The sequence below is a fragment of the Hemicordylus capensis genome, chromosome 6 (assembly GCF_027244095.1).
Source record: "Hemicordylus capensis ecotype Gifberg chromosome 6, rHemCap1.1.pri, whole genome shotgun sequence".
In the NCBI taxonomy this organism is placed as follows: Eukaryota; Metazoa; Chordata; class Lepidosauria; order Squamata; family Cordylidae; genus Hemicordylus; species Hemicordylus capensis.
This window is the reverse complement of record NC_069662.1, coordinates 134,128,428-134,146,596: the sequence shown is the minus strand read 5'-3', so window position 1 is coordinate 134,146,596 and position 18,169 is coordinate 134,128,428. Positions and strand designations below refer to the sequence as shown.

Genomic DNA, 18,169 nt, shown 5'->3' with positions numbered 1-18,169 from the left:
TTAGGAAAACATCCTGTAACCTCAGCCTGTTGGGATATGGAATCAATTTCTATGATGGGAAGCCCTAAAATCTTAAATGAAACTTTCTTGCCAAATGGCATCAAAAGCATCAAGGACACCACAAAGATCACAATAGGCATAATTGGAAGTGGGGACTTTGCAAAATCCCTGACCATTCGCCTTATCAGGTGTGGCTACCATGTGGTCATAGGAAGCAGGAATCCGAAGTTTGCTGCTGAGTTCTTCCCACATGTTGTTGATGTCACCCATCATGAAGACGCTGTAGCCAAAGCAAGCTTAATTTTCGTCGCCATACACAGGGAACACTATGCCACTTTGTGGGACCTGAAGCACCTGCTTGTTGGTAAAATCCTTGTAGATGTTAGCAACAACATCAGAGTCAACCAGTATCCAGAATCCAATGCAGAATATTTGGCATCGCTTTTCCCAGATTCCCTTGTTGTCAAAGGATTCAACGTTATTTCAGCCTGGGCCCTGCAATTAGGACCAAAGGATGCCAGCAGACAGGTATGCTCTGCATTTGCGCATTTGAGAAATAGGATTAGAAATAGTAATTGTAATGCGACTCTCTCTCATTGATAGCAAGATTCATAACTGATCTGTAATAACTACATTCTGAAATATTTTGAAGTAGATGGGCTGGACTCAGAGCTCCAAGAATTGGCATAAGACACAGCTCATCCCTTTCAACCAGCACTGGGGCAATACAAATATGACGAATATTTATATACTGCTTCTTAACCAAAGTTCCCAAAGTGGTTTACATAGATATAAATAAATAAGCTGGCTCCCTGTCCCCAAAGGGCTCACTATCTAAAAAGAAACGTAAGATAGACACCAGCGGCAGCCACTGGAGGGATGCTGCGCTGGGGTTGGATAGGGTCAGTTTCTTTCCCCCTGCTCAATCAAGAGAATCACACTTTAAAAGGTGCCTCTTTGCTCAGTTAGCAGGGGGACCTTGCTCTCTGTCCTGGGCAGTCAGCAGTCCCCAGTGCTACTGAGATGGAACTGAGAAAAAGCACCACACAAGGGTGCCACAATTGTAGCACTGTTAAATCTTACACTGCATATGAACTGGGATAAGTGAGTCTCTCTTTTTAGGTTAGAGGCAAGCAGGGCAGACCTTGAGGCTCTGCTTCACTTGCCTTCCACGGGATCATGTTTAAGCACAACCCACAGCCTTGAACAAGATCAGGCTACCAGCTTTCTAAAGCAAAGAAATCAACATAGGAACACAGAAGCTACCTTATACCATCAGACCAGTGGTTCAGCTAGCTCAGGATTGTCTACACTGACTGGTAGCTTCAAGATTTCTGGCAGGAGTTTTTCCCAGCCCTACCTGGAGATGGCAGGGATTGAACCTGGGACCTTCTGCCTGCAAAGCAGATGCTCTACCACTGAGCTTCGACTCCAGTCCCAGTACTTTCCGTTACAGGATGCTTGCCAATATTGGGAAGATGAGAGGACTTATTCTGGATTAATAATTTTCAGTTAACACTCAAAGAATACTTGCATCAACCATCCAGAGACCATTTAAGTTTACAAGAACAGAACTTGTCTCTGCTGAATGCTTCCTTTTCCCATCTGTTGCTTTGTATGTAATATAGTTGGTAGGGGTGTGCAATTCGGGATTTCGGGTGATTCGGCTCGGACCCGAACTGAATCACCCCTGTTCTGTTTTGTGCCCGAATCTGGGTCACCCGAATCACCCTTGATTCGGTTCGGATTCGGATTTAATCCGAATCCGAATCGATTCGGGGGGGTAAAAAGGGGCCCAGGGGCAAAATTTTGGGGTGGGGTGGTAGTGCCCAATGGGTAGAGTCTACCACCCCAATTTCAGGGGGATTGGGCAAAATCCTGATTTTTGGTGAATTTTTAAAGTTTTAGTGACTTTGGGGCAGTTCAGGGGCATAGCATGGGATCTGGGCAAAAGTAGTGGGGTGGGGTGGTAGTGCCTAATGGGTGCAGGCTACCACCCCAATTTCAGGGGGATTGGGCAAAGGGCTGATTTTTGGTAAATTTCTGAAAATTTCATGTCTTTGGGGCAGATTGGGGCATATTGGGGCAGAAAGTGGGGCCTGGGGCAGAATAGTGGGGTGGGGTGGTAGTGCCTAATGGGTGGAGGCTACCACCCCAATTTCAGGGGGTTTGGACAAAGGGCTGATTTTTTGAGAATTTTTGAAGTTTTAGTGACTTTGGGGCAGTTTGGGGGCAGAAAGTGGATCTGCCCCAAAATAGTGGGGTGGGGTGGTAGTGCCTAATGGGTGGAGGCTACCACACCAATTTCAGGGGGATTGGGCACAGGGCTGATTTTTTGAGAATTTTTGAAGTTTGGGTGTCTTTGGGGCAGATTGGGGGCAGAAAGTGGATCTGCCCCAAAGGAGTGGGGTGGGCTGGTAGATAGTGCCTAATGGGTGGAGGCTACCACCCATCTCCAATTTAAGAGTGATTGGGCAGAGGGGTGAATTATGGTGAATTTATTTGTATGAGGTTTGTCTTCATAAGGTGAAGTGTGCTAAATTGATTACTTCCTCATATTCATAGTAAGTGTGAAAAAGTGAAAGTGGGGTCATGAGAGTTGTTTAATTGAAAAAAATCTCATTTGCTATGATAGAATGAGAATTCACACCTCAGAAGTTTTTTTGAGGTGTGAATTCTCATTCTATCATAGCAAATGAGATATTTTTCAATTAAACAACTCTCATGACCCCACTTTCACTTTTTCACACTTTCCTTTACTATGAATAATATGAGGAAGTAATCAGTTTAGCCCACTTCACCTTATGAAGACAAACCTCATACAAATAAATTCACCATAATTCACCCCTCTGCCCAATCACCCTTAAATTGGGGATGGGTGGTAGCCTCCACCCATTAGGCACTATCTACCAGCCCACCCCACTCCTTTGGGGCAGATCCACTTTCTGCCCCCAATCTGCCCCAAAGACACCCAAACTTCAAAAATTCTCAAAAAATCAGCCCTGTGCCCAATCCCCCTGAAATTGGTGTGGTAGCCTCCACCCATTAGGCACTACCACCCCACCCCACTATTTTGGGGCAGATCCACTTTCTGCCCCCAAACTGCCCCAAAGTCACTAAAACTTCAAAAATTCTCAAAAAATCAGCCCTTTGTCCAAACCCCCTGAAATTGGGGTGGTAGCCTCCACCCATTAGGCACTACCACCCCACCCCACTATTCTGCCCCAGGCCCCACTTTCTGCCCCAATATGCCCCAATCTGCCCCAAAGACATGAAATTTTCAGAAATTTACCAAAAATCAGCCCTTTGCCCAATCCCCCTGAAATTGGGGTGGTAGCCTGCACCCATTAGGCACTACCACCCCACCCCACTACTTTTGCCCAGATCCCATGCTATGCCCCCGAACTGCCCCAAAGTCACTAAAACTTTAAAAATTCACCAAAAATCAACCGTGAACCGAATCACCCGAATTTTTCATGCCCGAAATTCGGGTGATTCGGCTCGTGCCCGAAAAATATCGGGGGACATCGGGGGTGATTCGGTTCGGCCCCGAAACACCCGAAATTGTTCGTTTCGGGCACAGATCGTTCTGTGCCCGAAATTTTTTGCACATCCCTAATAGTTGGGGACACTCTTCCCTCTAAGGCATGTGCGCATGCTCACATGTTTTTGGATGTCCATTCAATTCATTTTAGATCCCGCTCAGATTGAATCAGAAAGGCCCCGTTCTGAACGCAGGTGCTTACACACACTGCCTTGATACTGTGGCCCAGAACCAAACTCATTCCGCACAGATATGAAAAAAATTAGAGGGACCACTGATTAGCCTCATGATTACAGCAGTTTCCATTATGTCACTGGAGAGTTAGGTCATCTTTTAATTGTTCATACTGATTATTTATTTAATTTATTTATAACATTTTTATACTCCAAAGGCTCTGGGCGGTACATAACAGTGATGTCTTCTATTTTTCATAGTCTTATTTTTTATACTGATTACAGTATTACAGTGATAACTGTGATTAATGAAGAGTTCTGCTTTTTAAACCATTGGCAACTAGGTTCTTTTGACCTTAATTTGCTGGTGGTAGATATTGCAGTTTGGCCGTTCGGCCCACAGAATTGTGCATTTTGCGTTTAGATTTAATATCGTTAAATTAACCTGTTCCCCCCCGCACCCCCAGGTCTGCATATGTAGCAACAGTGTTCAAGCTCGCCATCAAGTTATTGAACTTGCTCGCCAGCTCAACTTTATTCCTCTTGATTTGGGTGCTTTATCGTCTGCAAGAGAGATTGAAAATTTACCTCTGCGACTGTTCACACTGTGGAAGGGACCAGTGGTAGTGGCTGTTAGCCTGGCCACCTTCTTTTTCGTCTATTCATTCATCCGAGATGTAATACATCCATATGTGAGGAACCAACAGAGTGATTTCTACAAGATTCCTATTGAAATTGTGAATAAGACATTGCCAGTGGTAGCTATCATTTTACTGTCTTTAGTGTATTTATCAGGGCTCCTGGCAGCTGCTTACCAACTTCGTTATGGCACCAAATACAAACGATTTCCACCCTGGTTAGAAAACTGGTTGCAGTGCAGAAAACAACTGGGACTTCTTAGTTTTTTCTTTACAACAGTGCACGTGGTTTACAGCCTCTGTTTGCCCATGAGGAGGTCAGAACGGTACTTATTCCTCAATATGGCTTATCAGCAGGTAAGGAAAATACCTTTGCACACGACTTTATCTGGTTCAAGTTAATTAAGTTAGAGTGCCCTGATAGTTACTATTTATTACATCTATATCCTGCTCTTCTTCCAAGGAGCCCAAGCAGTGTATATGGTTATGTTTATCCTCAGAACAAGCCTGTGATATAGGTTAGGCGGAGAGATAAATTCACTCAGTGAATTTCATGACTAAATGGGGATTTGAACTTGGTTCTCCTCAGTCCTAGTTCAACCACTCTACCACACTGGCACATATTATTACATATGTGACTTGAAATAGGTCTGTGTTACTCTGTGTTCAAACACTGCAGCAACAAATAATGACTTCTTGTTAGTGTGTATATATACCCTGCTCTTACATAGGGCTTTCAGAGGCCTTCCCTCTAGATTACTGATGGGGTCTATGTCTGTTCAGATTCAGTAATGTTGGACCATCTGTTGTTCCCAGACCATTCACTGGATTCCTGAGACTTGTATAAATGATTCAAAGCAACCAAACGTACAACTGTTTTCTTGACATTTGCATAATGTATTTTGCTTCTGCTCATGATGGGAAGGAACAAAAGTATTAATGGACACCACCACCCACAATACCTGGGAACCCTGTTCTGCTTCCCCGCCCGTTAGCTTTTGAGAGCTCACCAGGCACACTTTCAGTTCTACCAAATTAATTAAAACTCCTTTTATATAAATGTTTTTAAAGAATTTAAGGGTTTCTTCGCTCATCTTTCATCTTTCTTCAGGTCCATGCAAATGTTGAAAATTCGTGGAATGAGGAAGAAGTATGGCGCATTGAAATGTATGTCTCCTTTGGAATAATGAGCCTTGGACTGCTTTCTCTGCTGGCTGTAACTTCTATTCCTTCAGTAAACAGATCACTAAACTGGAGGGAATTCAGTTTTATTCAGGTGTGTATTGTAGCAAAGAACCATATAAACTAATCTAGTACAAGGCATTTCAATTAGTTGATGTCTAGCAAAATGGAGTGATTCTCAGTTGCTATCTGAGATGCTAACCGTTTCTAAAATGCTAATGCTTGAAATCCAAGTTCTAAAAATGCTTGGTTGCAATCATGTCCTTGATCATTAACATAATTTATTTCCAGCTAAATGAGGTATTGCTGTAAATAGTTATTTTTGCATATGAAAAAGGCAGGGTTTCTACAATTTTAGGATGCAATCCACAGTTCCAGTGCACAGTGCTAATATGACAGATAAACACAACTCCACAAAGTAAGCTGAGCCTTAGCAAACTGGGTATACTTGGAGGCTGGGCAACTGCATGGAAGATAATCTGTCAGTATTTTTCTTATATATTTATCTGGCTTTTCCTTTACATTGGAACTGCTGATTAAAGCAACCAGCATGCCCCTTTTTTTCTCCTGGACATCATATACTTTGCTAAAATGACTCATGCAACTGGATTCTTCAGGGGATGGGGCTGTTGCTCAGTGGTAGAGTATCTGCTTTGCATGTAGAAGGTCCCAGGTTCAATTTCTAGCATCTCCAGGTAGGGCTGGGAAAGGCTCCTGCCTGAAACCTTGGATAGCTGCTGCAGTCAGAGTACACAATATTGAACTAGATGAAGCAATGGTCTGACTTGGTGTAAGGCAGCTTCCTATGTTCCAGTTGCCAAAGGAGCATTTCAGATGCCCTCTTTTACATTCTGACTATCTTCTTTTTCTTGCAGTTCCTGGCAGGGCTTAATCTGATAATTCAAACTTTATTTGTATAGTTATGTTGGACTTTGTTCTTCCCAGTAGGGGTGTGCACGGAACTGGTTTGGCCAGTTCGGTTTGAAGCTGAACTAGATTTGAACCGACCAGGCTTGGTCCAGTTCTGTGTCCACTTGAACTGGGTCTGGTCCGGTTTGACCATCGAGCTGGGCTGAACTGGTTCAGGGGATATATTTGTAAAGGGGAATCCGGCAAGGATTCCCATTTACAAGTAAAGGGGCTGTGGAGCATTTGTGAGGCAGCGGCGAGAGGGAGGGAAAGCTGCTTACCCTAGCCGCTCGCTGCTGCTCGCTCTCCCAGTCTTGCCACACACACTCTCCCCTCTTTTATGGAGCTGCCAACTTAGTTCTAGTCTGTCGGTGGGGGGCAGAACCGAGCAGTTGGCTTGGTATAGGAGGGGAGAGCTCATGCAGCAAGGCTGAGAGGGTGAGTGGCCAGGGTAAGCTGCTTCCCCCCACCCACTGCCACTGCCTTGGGAATGCCTCTGTTCTTCCTGAACCGGTTCGTCCTTACTGAGCCCAGTTCAGTTCGACCACGGACCAAACCACCTCCGGTTCGGTCCGCGATCAAACCTTCAAACCTTGCCTGGTTCAAGGTGAACCAGTTGGAGACAGACTGTTCATGCACACCCCTACCTCCCCCCCAAAGACCTAGTACTAATTATTATTATTATTATTATTATTATTATTATTATTATTATTATTATTATTTTACATTTTATATTCCGCTCTTCCTCCAAGGAGCCCAGCGTGGTGTACTACACACTTAGGTTTCTCCTCACAACAACCCTGTGACGTAGGTTAGGCTGAGAGAGAAGTGACTGGCCCAGAGTCACCCAGCTAGTATCATGGCTGAATGGGGATTTGAACTCAGGTCTCCCCGGTCCTAGTCCAGCACTCTAACCACTACACCACGCTGTTTTATTAGACTAACTAATGCACAGAATGCTAAAGGCATTCAGCTTACCAGTCTCTTGAGCTGAAAAGTGGGTGCTTGCTCACAAGGTAAAGTTTCTAAGCAATCTTGAACACTGATACATCTTTTTTTGAGAGATTAACCACTAGCTTCTTGATTGGCTGTTTTGTCTTGACTGCTTCATCTCCAGCCATATATTGGCAAGAAAATTCATCCTAATTGGACACAAGGCCGGTTAGATAGCATGTTTAAAATATATGATAACTTTATACCTACTTTTGCCAGAAATTTTAAACAGTTTCTTAACAATGTCAGCTAATAAGGACTTTTGAGTTTTAATTTGTATTTGTTTTTCCCCATTTCCCCCTTTCCAAAGTCCACACTTGGATATGTTGCTCTGCTCATAAGTACTTTCCATGTATTAATTTATGGATGGAAAAGAGCCTTTGAAGAAGAATACTACAGATTTTACACACCACCAAACTTCGTTCTTGCACTTGTTTTGCCATGCATAGTAATTGTGGGTAAGATCATTTTGCTTCTGCCATGTGTAAGCAGGAAACTGAGACGGATAAGAAGAGGATGGGAAAAAAGACAATTTATGGAAGATGGAAGTGGAGCTGGTTCACATCCTTCACCGGAAAGAGTTACAATCATGTGACTGTACTGCAGTGCTGTTGTGCCTGTTAGCATTTTCCTTTCGAAGTTCTGTAGTTCATGAGTACATATAGGTTTTGCTGTAGAGACTTAACAAATTGGTCTATGGTAATAAGTGATACATGGTGATAAATTATCAGAAAACAGACAACTTTGGATAGAGGCAGGCATAACATTCTGAGTGTGGAAGTCGTTTGAACTCACATCATTTGGACACATATCACATAAATATGAGCATTCAGAGGCTTATGTTTGCTGGGAAGAGAACATGTATTCAAAAGTTTTAGTACATTAAGGCTGCAGTCTTAAGCACAGTTACTAGGGAGTAAGTCCCATTAATCAATGGGGTTTACTACTGATTTGGGGTTTACTACATGCTTAGGAATATACTGTCAGAATGTACATCTGTCTCTACTCTTTACTTTCCACATTGAGAAGCATTTGAAAAAGAGTTATTTTTAATATAATAAAATGTTCTTAATTTTCTTTATTTTTAAGAAAATAAAACCATATAAGGTAATTGTAACTAGGTTGCTCACACTGTCTTCAGTAGCACTGATTTCTTTTAGATGTAAGTAGTACAGGATTGCCTGCAGTAGATAGCACACTAAGGCCAAACTAGATGTGTTGGTTATAAGGCTTATTTGTTTTAACCTAAGTCTCACCTAATCCTATATAATAAAACCCTAAGATACCTGCGTCCGTGTCTCTGGCGGGTGTTCTGCGCATGCGTGGCGCGCGCGTACGCAGCAATGGTAACTACGCAAACAACTGCGTGCGCGCCACCACCACGACGACCCTGGCGGGTTTCCAGCCCCAAGGGGTGCCTTCCCAGCAGCCATAGAGCTGTCCCGGCTGCTGGACGGCCTCGGAGAAGGCGCCCACCGCCTCGGACGAGGGACCAGGGCGAAGCGCTCGCTCGCCCGCCCGCCCGCTAACGACCCGTCGCGGCCGCCCGGGGCTGCACCTCCCGGGGCCCGGGCAGCGCGGGCTGCCCCCGGCCGGGGGTGGGGGCTCGGTGTCAAGGTCTGGCCAAATGCCAGGGAAGTTCACGGCTTGGCTGAACGCTGTCGACTGAATGACATACGTTGTTTTTCAGCAAGGAGTAGACAGCTGGTGACAGGATTTATAGTGGAAGCCGATAGCTCCCAGCTGGCAATAATTCACGGCTTATTAGCCTTCAGCAAGAGGCGTTTGCGCCTTCTAATAGATTCTAATTGCGTTCTGCGTTTAGTGCGCCTGCGTTGTTGTGGTGTCAATGTTTCACTGCATAGTTCTTCTTCCGATTGGTCTCTCACGCTTTCTGCTGACTCAGGTTGTTGTGCCTGCTCTAAATCATTAGTTGGATCTACCACAGCCATTTCATGAACGCTGACAGCTGGGCTCTGCCCCTCAGACACTCCTGACTCGGCTGGAAAGTTGACAGCTTCCCCTTCCTCCTCGCTGTCAGAGATCGAGGGCGTGACACTCGGTGCCCCGACGGGAGGCCGGGAGCAGCACTCACCTCACTGTCCGTCGAAGGCATCGCAGCGGCCGATGGCTCTGCTGCGTCTCTCTCCGCCAAGCAGCAGTTTCCGTGGGGAGGAACCAAGCCGGCCCGCCCCAGGCAGGCAGGTGCCTCCCTTCCGGCGGGCCACTGAGCAGCTCCCAGCCCGGCGGCGGCTGTCCACGTGGGGCTGCCCCGATCCGGCCCGCCTCTGCCGCCCACGCGTGGCTGCTGGGCCAGCCAGACCCTGGAGCACGCCGCGCCCTTGGCGCAGCAGCAACACCCTCCTCCTCACCTGAGCCAGAGCCACACACCTCCCGGGCCAGAGAGAGAGAGAGAGAGGAGGCTGGCTCGCTCGCTCACTCCTGGCTGGTCCCGGCCAATTCCTGCTCACCTGGGCCGGGCCTCCCTGCCAGCAGTCCCCCCTCCGGCTGTCAGGAAGCCTCACCTGCTGCTGCGCCCGGGGCCTCTCCCTCTCCTCTCCCTCCCACCTGTCCCTGCTGCTGCCCAGATCCTGCCCACTCTGGACCCTCAGCTGGCCTGCCCCTTCTCTGTCCCAGAACAAAGCTTTCCTTTCCTCCAGTGTCTGCCCACCTGCAGCTCCTACCCTAACCAGTTGATAACTGGAGATTTCACATTCATGGTCCCATCCTAAACAAACACAGAAATGAGCCCAGAGGCAACAAGCAGAAGGAGGTCCACATCCCATGCCCTAGAAGAAAGACTATACTTGCAAACATTTCTACACAACTCTTCTAGCTCCCGTTAATGCACCGGGCTTAATGACTAGTTGCATATAAAATGGGGATGGAAATTCAATTTCTAGAATAAAAGGGCAACAAAGGTGCAGTATCTTCCTTGCCCGTGCCTTGCCTGTAGTTTGTTTCTCTCCCTGCCACCAGCACTTTTCTCCTGAGCTGAATCCCAGTACTGCAAGTGAGCTTAGCTGCAAGAAATGCACTTAGGAGAGAGACTGCAGAAAGGTAAATAGTGGGCATTATTAGGTCTATCAATGGCTACTAGTCTAACAGCTATAGGCCACCTCCAGCCTCAAAGGCAGGATGTCTCTGCGCACCAGTTGCAGGGGAGGAACAGCAGGAGAGAGGGCATGCCCTCAAATGCTCCTGCCTATAGGCTTCCAGCAGCATCTGGTGGGTCACAAAACAGGATGCTGGACTAGATGGGCCTTGGGCCTGATCCAGCAGGGCAGTTCTTATGAGAATTCAGCTGCCCTCATCTGTATCCCTTAATCTATGGAATTTAACTGGGCACTTTAGTTCCATTGACTCCAATTGAACATAGTTGCTCCTGATCTTCATTAGACTGTGACTAGTATGCATTCTATATCATTTTGCGCACATTTATCACAAAAGCTATTCTCAAAAATGTAGTCCACCTTTCCCTGTCAGCCTTTTCAATAAGACCATATGTTCCACAGAGCATTTCTAATATCAGTGCCTGCTTTGCAAGGTTTTTCTCTTATCAAAGTCAGTGGTAGACATCCTGACAAATGAAGAGTGTGTGCTTTGAGCCTTTGCAGGCACAATACATTAGCTTCCGTGCTACTCCCCGGGTCCTCTAGCAGGTGTTCTGTTGCAGAAGAGGGCTAGGAATTTGGAGTTCTTCTCATGCTCCAGAACTGCTCTGTACAATCAGAAACATGCTCCGAACTCTAGGTCCTCCTTTGCAACTGTGCATGTGCTAGAAAATCCCGGGAGTAGCATGGGGCCACTGTGTGCCTGTGGGTTTCAAAGCTTGTGTACTTCGTTAGGATGTCAACCAATATTTTTTGTGTTCAGAATTGAGACTAACAGATTTCCACAGTTGTGCTAAAGATGGTAGGGTCACTGTGCACACATGGATCCTGTTCTTCATGCTTAAAACCACATTAGATGCTGCTGAATGCTAGGAAAAAGTACAGGTGCATCTGAGTAGGATTCTGAAATACTTTATTGCATAGCATGAATGCTGATGTGCACCACCCAAGGTGGATAAAAATAATTTCAGTAGTGCTTACTCATGACTAACTACACTGAATGCCACCCCATTACTTTAAAAAAGTTAAAATCCTATCTTTAAACAATTAAGTTGGATTTGTTTGATTTAAATTGGATTTTAAAAAATAATAATAATCATGTCAGCCATTGTAACAAAGAAGCACCTTCTGATGCTGATACCAACAAGCATCTTTGTACAAAAGTTACCATGGATGCAAATAACAGACCCCATTTGGGAATATTTTGAATAAGTCTTTTCTAAGGAAAATGTGGCAAATGTAAATAGTGCAACAATGAAATGCAAAACCAGGTTATCAGAATTAAGCAATATTAAATCATTTGGTTGTGTCCTAACTTGTGTTCTTGAAGAAAGGCAGTTCCATTTGCACAAGGAGAGGATAATTTTCACCAATCCCTGATTCTTTTCATGCCACCTTGCTCTGGAGGGTCCCCTAACCCTCAGGAGCAGATGTCCGGGGAGATGGGATCCAGGAGAAAGGGGACAGGTAATACTATCGTCTTCTTTACACAAACGCTGGTGCCTTCCATTCACAGAACAATTTAGGAAAAAACCCAGTATGTTTCTATAGCAGGCAATTAATATGCACTTATATTTAGGAGATGATAATTAATGGATTTTTAAAAAGTCCAGTCTCTTTTTTTATCAGTCTCTTTATATTTATTTATCAGTCTTTTCTTCATTTAAATTGCCTTAATTTAAATCAATCATTCTTTGAAGTGCTAGCTGTTCCATCTGGGCCTTCTTAGTTTGGAAAAGATCTGATTGACATAATATACTTGGACTTCCAAGCATTTGCAGGGAGACATAATAGAGATATATAGAATGATGCATGGAGTAGAAAGACTGGACAGGGATTTTTTTTTTTTTTTTAAATCCCTCTCTCACAACACTAGAACCAGGGATCATTCCATGAAACTGAAATCCAGGGAATTTAGGACAACAAAAGGAAGTGCTTTTTCACACAGTGCATAATTAATCTATGGAATTCTCTGCCATGGGATGTGGTGATGGCCACTAGCTTGGATGGCTTTAAAATGGGCTTAGACAAATTCATGGAAAACATGTCTATCAATGGCTACTAGTCTGGTGGCTACAGGCCACCTCCAGCCTCAGAGGCAAGATTCCTCTCAATACCAGTTGCAGGGGAGCAACACCAAAAGAGAGGATATGCCCTCGCTTCTTGCCTATGGGCTTCTCAGAGGCATCTGATGGGCCACTGTGTGAAACAGGATGCTGGACTAGATAGGCCTTGAGCCTGATCCAGCAGGGCTGGAGAAGTTCTTATGTTCTTACTCACCCTGGAGAACCATCTGTATTCTGATGGACATCAAGTATAATCTTTTAACACCTACGGTACCATCTGTATCTTGCTTATTCTGACAGGCGCTGCTATAAGTGGCTTTCTTATCCCAGTAGGAATATGCAATACCTTGTTGCATGCAGCTAACTCTGGATTCAGGTGATTTGAACACTGAGCTCAGAGAAATGATCGCCTTTTACTAGCTTATTGTAGCTGCACAGTTTGGGGTTCCATAGCTATCTGTAATTTTCTCTCAAGTGCTGATGGTACTCTTTAAGGGACTTTACATAGCAGAAATGATATTTTGCTTCTATGTATAAAAACAAAATCTGCTTCTATAATGAATATGCTAAATTGAAATAAATATTTTTGTACTTTGAACATTTAAGTTTTAATGATTTTTTACACTTCAAATACTTAGAAATTGGATTACAATTCTGCAGGTGGCCCTCATTACCAATGGGTGTTCCCTTCTCGGCTACAAATGCGCATTACAAAATTGCAGGAAATGAGACCTGAAGTCAATGGAAATTGGGGGGGGGGTTAGTTCCTGGAGATTATGAAGGGGCAAAAAAGCAATAAAACAGCAGAAATAGTGAATTAAAGTAATGTGCCATGCTCCGCAGGTGTCCAGCTGTCCAGCAATGTCCTCCCAAACTCCAAAATCCACCCGTTTCCTGACAAAAATCATGGGGGATATTTTTTTAAACAGAGAGCCACAAAATGGCATCTTTGAGCAAAATGGCAGTAATAAATTACCTCAGAGGTCATTTCCAGCCACTCTTGAACTGTGGATAGGCAAATTTTAACTCTTTTTGTACCCACGAATAAAAAAATCAGGTCTACACAGACCAATGGTGGATATGCGAAACCACGGGTGCCATGACCACAGATGATGGGGGCCACCTGCATTATTTGCTAAATTGCAAGTTGCTTCACTAGTGAGTCTGTTGGTATTACTCACATTTAAGGTCAGTGTAAATGGTCAAATAATTTGACCATTCCTTCACGTATCTTTTATGGTTCCCCTCCCGCTTCTATTCAGCACCAAAAATGGAATGTGGACTATCTCTCTCTGTCTTTTTATGATGCAATTTGTGCAAATATTCCATTTAGTGGGAGTCTAGATTCAGGTAAACAAATTTCATATACTGAACCATTTTCAACAGCTGTAAGGAGGCCAGTATCAACAGCTGTGGGATATTATATTCATTACTAAGCATCACAATTGTTCCTGCTAGGGGAATAAGTGCTGCACAGGAGAGGGTCTTCAAAAGCAGTCATAATCCACCTGTGATATTTAAACCAACAAGGTGTCATTGCAACAAGTTATTGCACATTGCTACTCATTCCTGTAAATCTCTTTGTTGTCACCTGTAGAAGTAGGAAAAACACTACTCTTGTTTATGTGGCCAACACAAATACTACTTTACTACGTATAGGCAGCTATGTATAAAGGCTGCTGCAAAGCCTAAGTGAAGCCTTCTCATAATCAGCGGTGATTCCCAAATTATAGTTTGTATATCCTCTGTGGTACTTGAGGGCTTTCCTGGAGATACCTTGTAGTTCCCTGTAGGCCAATTTCTTTCTGTTCCAGGCCTCTCTGTTGTCTAATGCTTAACTGTTGAGGTGAAACATCAGCTGGTTTCATGGTTACAAAACAAAAGCAGTACCACCTCTCCCATTTGCTTGGGCAGGTTGATTTGTTTCATTATCCCTGTTACTAAGTAGGCATATTTCCACATCAGTGCAGAAAACTGCAGCCCTTACAAGCACATGATCTATATATTTTACTCAAAATGTAAGTAAAATAAATTGTTATTGTACCAAGTTTGTGGCTTGGGGTTGTTTTTGTTTGTTTGTTTTTGCGGTTTTTTGGTTAGGGGTACATGCAGTTGTTGAAGTTCTCGGGGCGGGGGTAAAAAATGGAAATCACAGATATATAGTATTGTACACATTACTTATAGCATTTATTATTGAAACATCTGTTTCAATATGTTTGCAAGTCCCTTTGAAAGACCCTTATTTCCATTACAAACACTCCCTTTATTGTAACATCTTCTTGCATGTAGAAAACTAGCATGTAGGGTGATTAGTTTTAGGGCAAGCTTTGCCTTGACATACTTACTCTTTAGTCAAGGCAAAGCTTGCTCTAAAACGAACCTCGCTACATGCTAGTTTTCTATATGTAGGAAGATGTTTTTTCAAAGAGGTTCATTCAAACATGCAATATAAATGGTACTTGGTTTGTCTTATCGAATTGTACTATGTACTTAGTTATGGCTGCATTCTCACAATCACAATGATCCTGATTAAAGAGTTAAACCAGGATTGTTGAGTCCTTCGGAGCTGGTTGTAAGAACACAGATTTCTCGGGCAATCCTGGTCAAACCACTGTGGTTAAATTCAAGACAGCATTTTCCTTATGACAAACCTGTCTTAACAAAAATGCTGTCTTATATTTTTAAACAGTTTCTATAACACCGTAAAGATATTTCTTTTTTAAATTTATTCAGAATAGTTATATTAATACAATTATGTTTTTGAGAAAATCAGTGGAAACAATCATGAAATATTTATGCATCGTATAAAGTTTTATCACATTTAATAGTTTGGGTATTCACAGTGCAATTTTCAACCCACTTGAAAGGGGTTGTATGCAGGTCTTTTTCATGTGTAAACTGCCCAGAGAACTTGCGTTTTTGGAGCGGTATAGAAATGTATTAAATAAATAAATAAAATGTGTGTATGCCTTACAGGCATACACATAGGTGCAGGATTGCAGTCCAGTTTATACAACACACCAAGGCTGTTCTCACGCACAGCCTAACCCAGGCTAGGGACGCCCAGCCTGTGTTAGGTGGCATGTGAGAACCACCAGGATCAGGCCAAATCCCAGTGGGCCAGTGCTGCATAGGCTTTTTAGCCTGGTTGCTAGCCAAGATTTAGGGAGCTTGCTCGTGTGCAAAATGGGCTACTTCCAAGCCAGCCGCACACAGAGTGCCTAGAGCGCCTGTCTCTTGGGAGAATCCCCCAATGCATCACGCACATTGCGCAGTGCATTGTGGAATTCCCAGAGGCTGGGACAATGAGTCCTGAGTCCTGGCCTCTGGTTACCCACATTGCCAGGAGCAGCATGTAGATGCATCCATGTTCCTCCTGTCAGCGCTAGTTGTGTGGGTGAACGACTTGCATGCCTTCGGAGTTGCGAGCAGTTGTCTGGGGGAAGGTATGTTGAATCCTGCCTGCTTGCCTGCCCAGTCATGTGCATAGCCCCATTGTGGGCCAGATACTGCAATCTATATTGCTAGACATTATCGAATCACATTATGTTCATAAATATGGTCTGATCCTAGAACGGCTTAGCAGCTCAAGTCAGCTCATGCTGCTTCAGCCAAATTACTTATGGAACAGTTTGTATGAACAAGCCAGATATTAATATTTCGTTGCCTAGCCATACCCAGATCATAAAGAAATTACATGGAAGTATCTCCCAGTGCTTTTAATGGAACCTATGCCAATGCAATATGTATTGGGGTATAAGCCATATACATTATTTAAGAGGTGAAATATTTATTGTTGGGCTATATATTTTTACAGTATGTCAAATATTAGATCAAATTTCTCCTGAACATGAATATAACTTTAATTCTCATTACAATGCACCACAGTGCTGTAACACTGCTTAAAATACTTGATGTGTGCTATTCAAAAAATAATTTCTATGCAGCAAAAATGCTTTAAATTACATTTGTAGACCATTAGGCACTTTTGTTTCCTATGGATGATAAATGCTTCCCCCCCCATGTGTAAAATATGGTAAACGATTTCTATTTTTTTATGTCATTTTAATTTTATAGTGCTAATGTGTTAGCTATAGCTAATTAGTAAGGCTTAATTAATTTGTCACATGTAAATTGTTATGAGGTTGTACTGAATTTTATTGTAAGTTTTTATTGTCTACTTGATTGTAACAATGTGGCCCTAGAGAACTGAGGCAAAATCATATTCTTATGTAAATATGTAATGTGTTACACAATCAGAATATATATTATTCATTTGTAAAACACAGGTAACTATACAGGTTTGCAGGAGTTCAGTGTGCTGTCATCTATAAAAGTAGCTAACAGAGTTAAGGGGGTGGGGGAGATAAAAGTAATTAAGGCAACTGATTCCTGCATTGTGAAATTCACCAAGAATCTGTATAGTTGAACTTGCATCAATCCTGTATAGCTGAAAATGCAATGAAAGCAAACATCAGCTACAGACGGCTAGATAATCTAGGCACAATTATTAGCTATTTCATTCCCAACATCCTGTAAGGTAAGGACATAAATTTCAGTAGACAATCCATTCCCAACTGCAACTTGCCAGTGTCTGAGGCGCTTCACACAATTGGTGTGAAGTGCTGTTAGGGTTAGTCAGGGAGCCATCAGGATGGTCAGGGAGCCGTCCCGGGGCAGCCAGATCAGCCGCCCACATGATTGCTGGCTCCATCACAGAGACGGCAGGGGTGGCGGGGATCGGGGGCCGGCCAGCCCCCGGAAGTTCCAGGATGCCCTGTGAAAGCACACGGGACATTCTGGAGAGACCCCCAGGGCCGGGAGGCTTGTTTTAGCCTCCTGGCAGGGGTCTCCTCATGTGTTGCTGCTCCGTGGAGCTGCGCTGCGGTAGCACACAATCAATGAAATAGGGTTAGCGGAGCACTTGCTCTGCTAATCTCATTTAAGGGGAGGGGTAATTTTGGTAGTTTGCTGCCAGGAGCTGCACGGCTCCCATGGCAGCAGACAACCAGGAGAAATCGGGCTAGGCTCCCTTGGCCCGATCTCTCCTGGTTGTGGGAATAGCTTCTACAAAATACTGGGAATAGGTACTGCACTAAGAGATGGGGGGGTGTCACTGGACTATCTTTCTCTCACTTAGGCATAGTGTGCTTTGAGATCAGTAGCTGAATGCTGTGCAAGTCTTGATCAGACTAAAAGAATAATGTGCACAGTTGCACAAGAGTGCACAATTGTGCAAATGCAGTTGTGCAATGGGGGGTCATCATTTCTAATGGCCCTATTTTGTGCAATTGTCCCATCTTGCACATGAGTGCTCTTGCACAATTGCATATCAACTCCCATCTGGTTCATAAACAAAGTCCAATTGAGCCTTAGGAAAAGAATGTCAATATGTGAAAAGATTTAAAAATAATTAAAATGTTTGCCCTCACAATGCTGTGAGTAGATGAAGTATATTTCCCATTTTACAGAAGGAAAATTTAGGCTGAGAGATCTGGGCATGCTCAAGACCATCCATGAATTTCATTACTGAGCAAAGAGTTGTATGTAC

The 18,169-nt window shown here is 43.8% G+C and overlaps 1 protein-coding gene across 9 annotated transcripts in view; it reads left to right on the top strand.

The window, feature by feature from the left end:
* STEAP2 (STEAP2 metalloreductase) overlaps positions 1–13,216 on the top strand; it is a 33,318-nt gene extending 20,102 nt beyond the window's left edge. For 8 of the 9 annotated variants that reach the window (XM_053263217.1, XM_053263211.1, XM_053263212.1 and 5 more), the window contains exons 2-5: positions 5–528; positions 4,185–4,712; positions 5,467–5,631; positions 7,750–13,216. In XM_053263217.1, coding sequence (XP_053119192.1) covers positions 37–528; positions 4,185–4,712; positions 5,467–5,631; positions 7,750–8,034 — 1,470 coding nt within the window. In that variant the 5' untranslated portion in view covers positions 5–36 and the 3' untranslated portion in view covers positions 8,035–13,216. The remainder of the gene's footprint in view (positions 1–4; positions 529–4,184; positions 4,713–5,466; positions 5,632–7,749) is intronic. The other variant, XM_053263219.1, reaches the window with a different exon arrangement.
* The last annotated feature ends 4,953 nt before the right edge of the window (positions 13,217–18,169 follow it).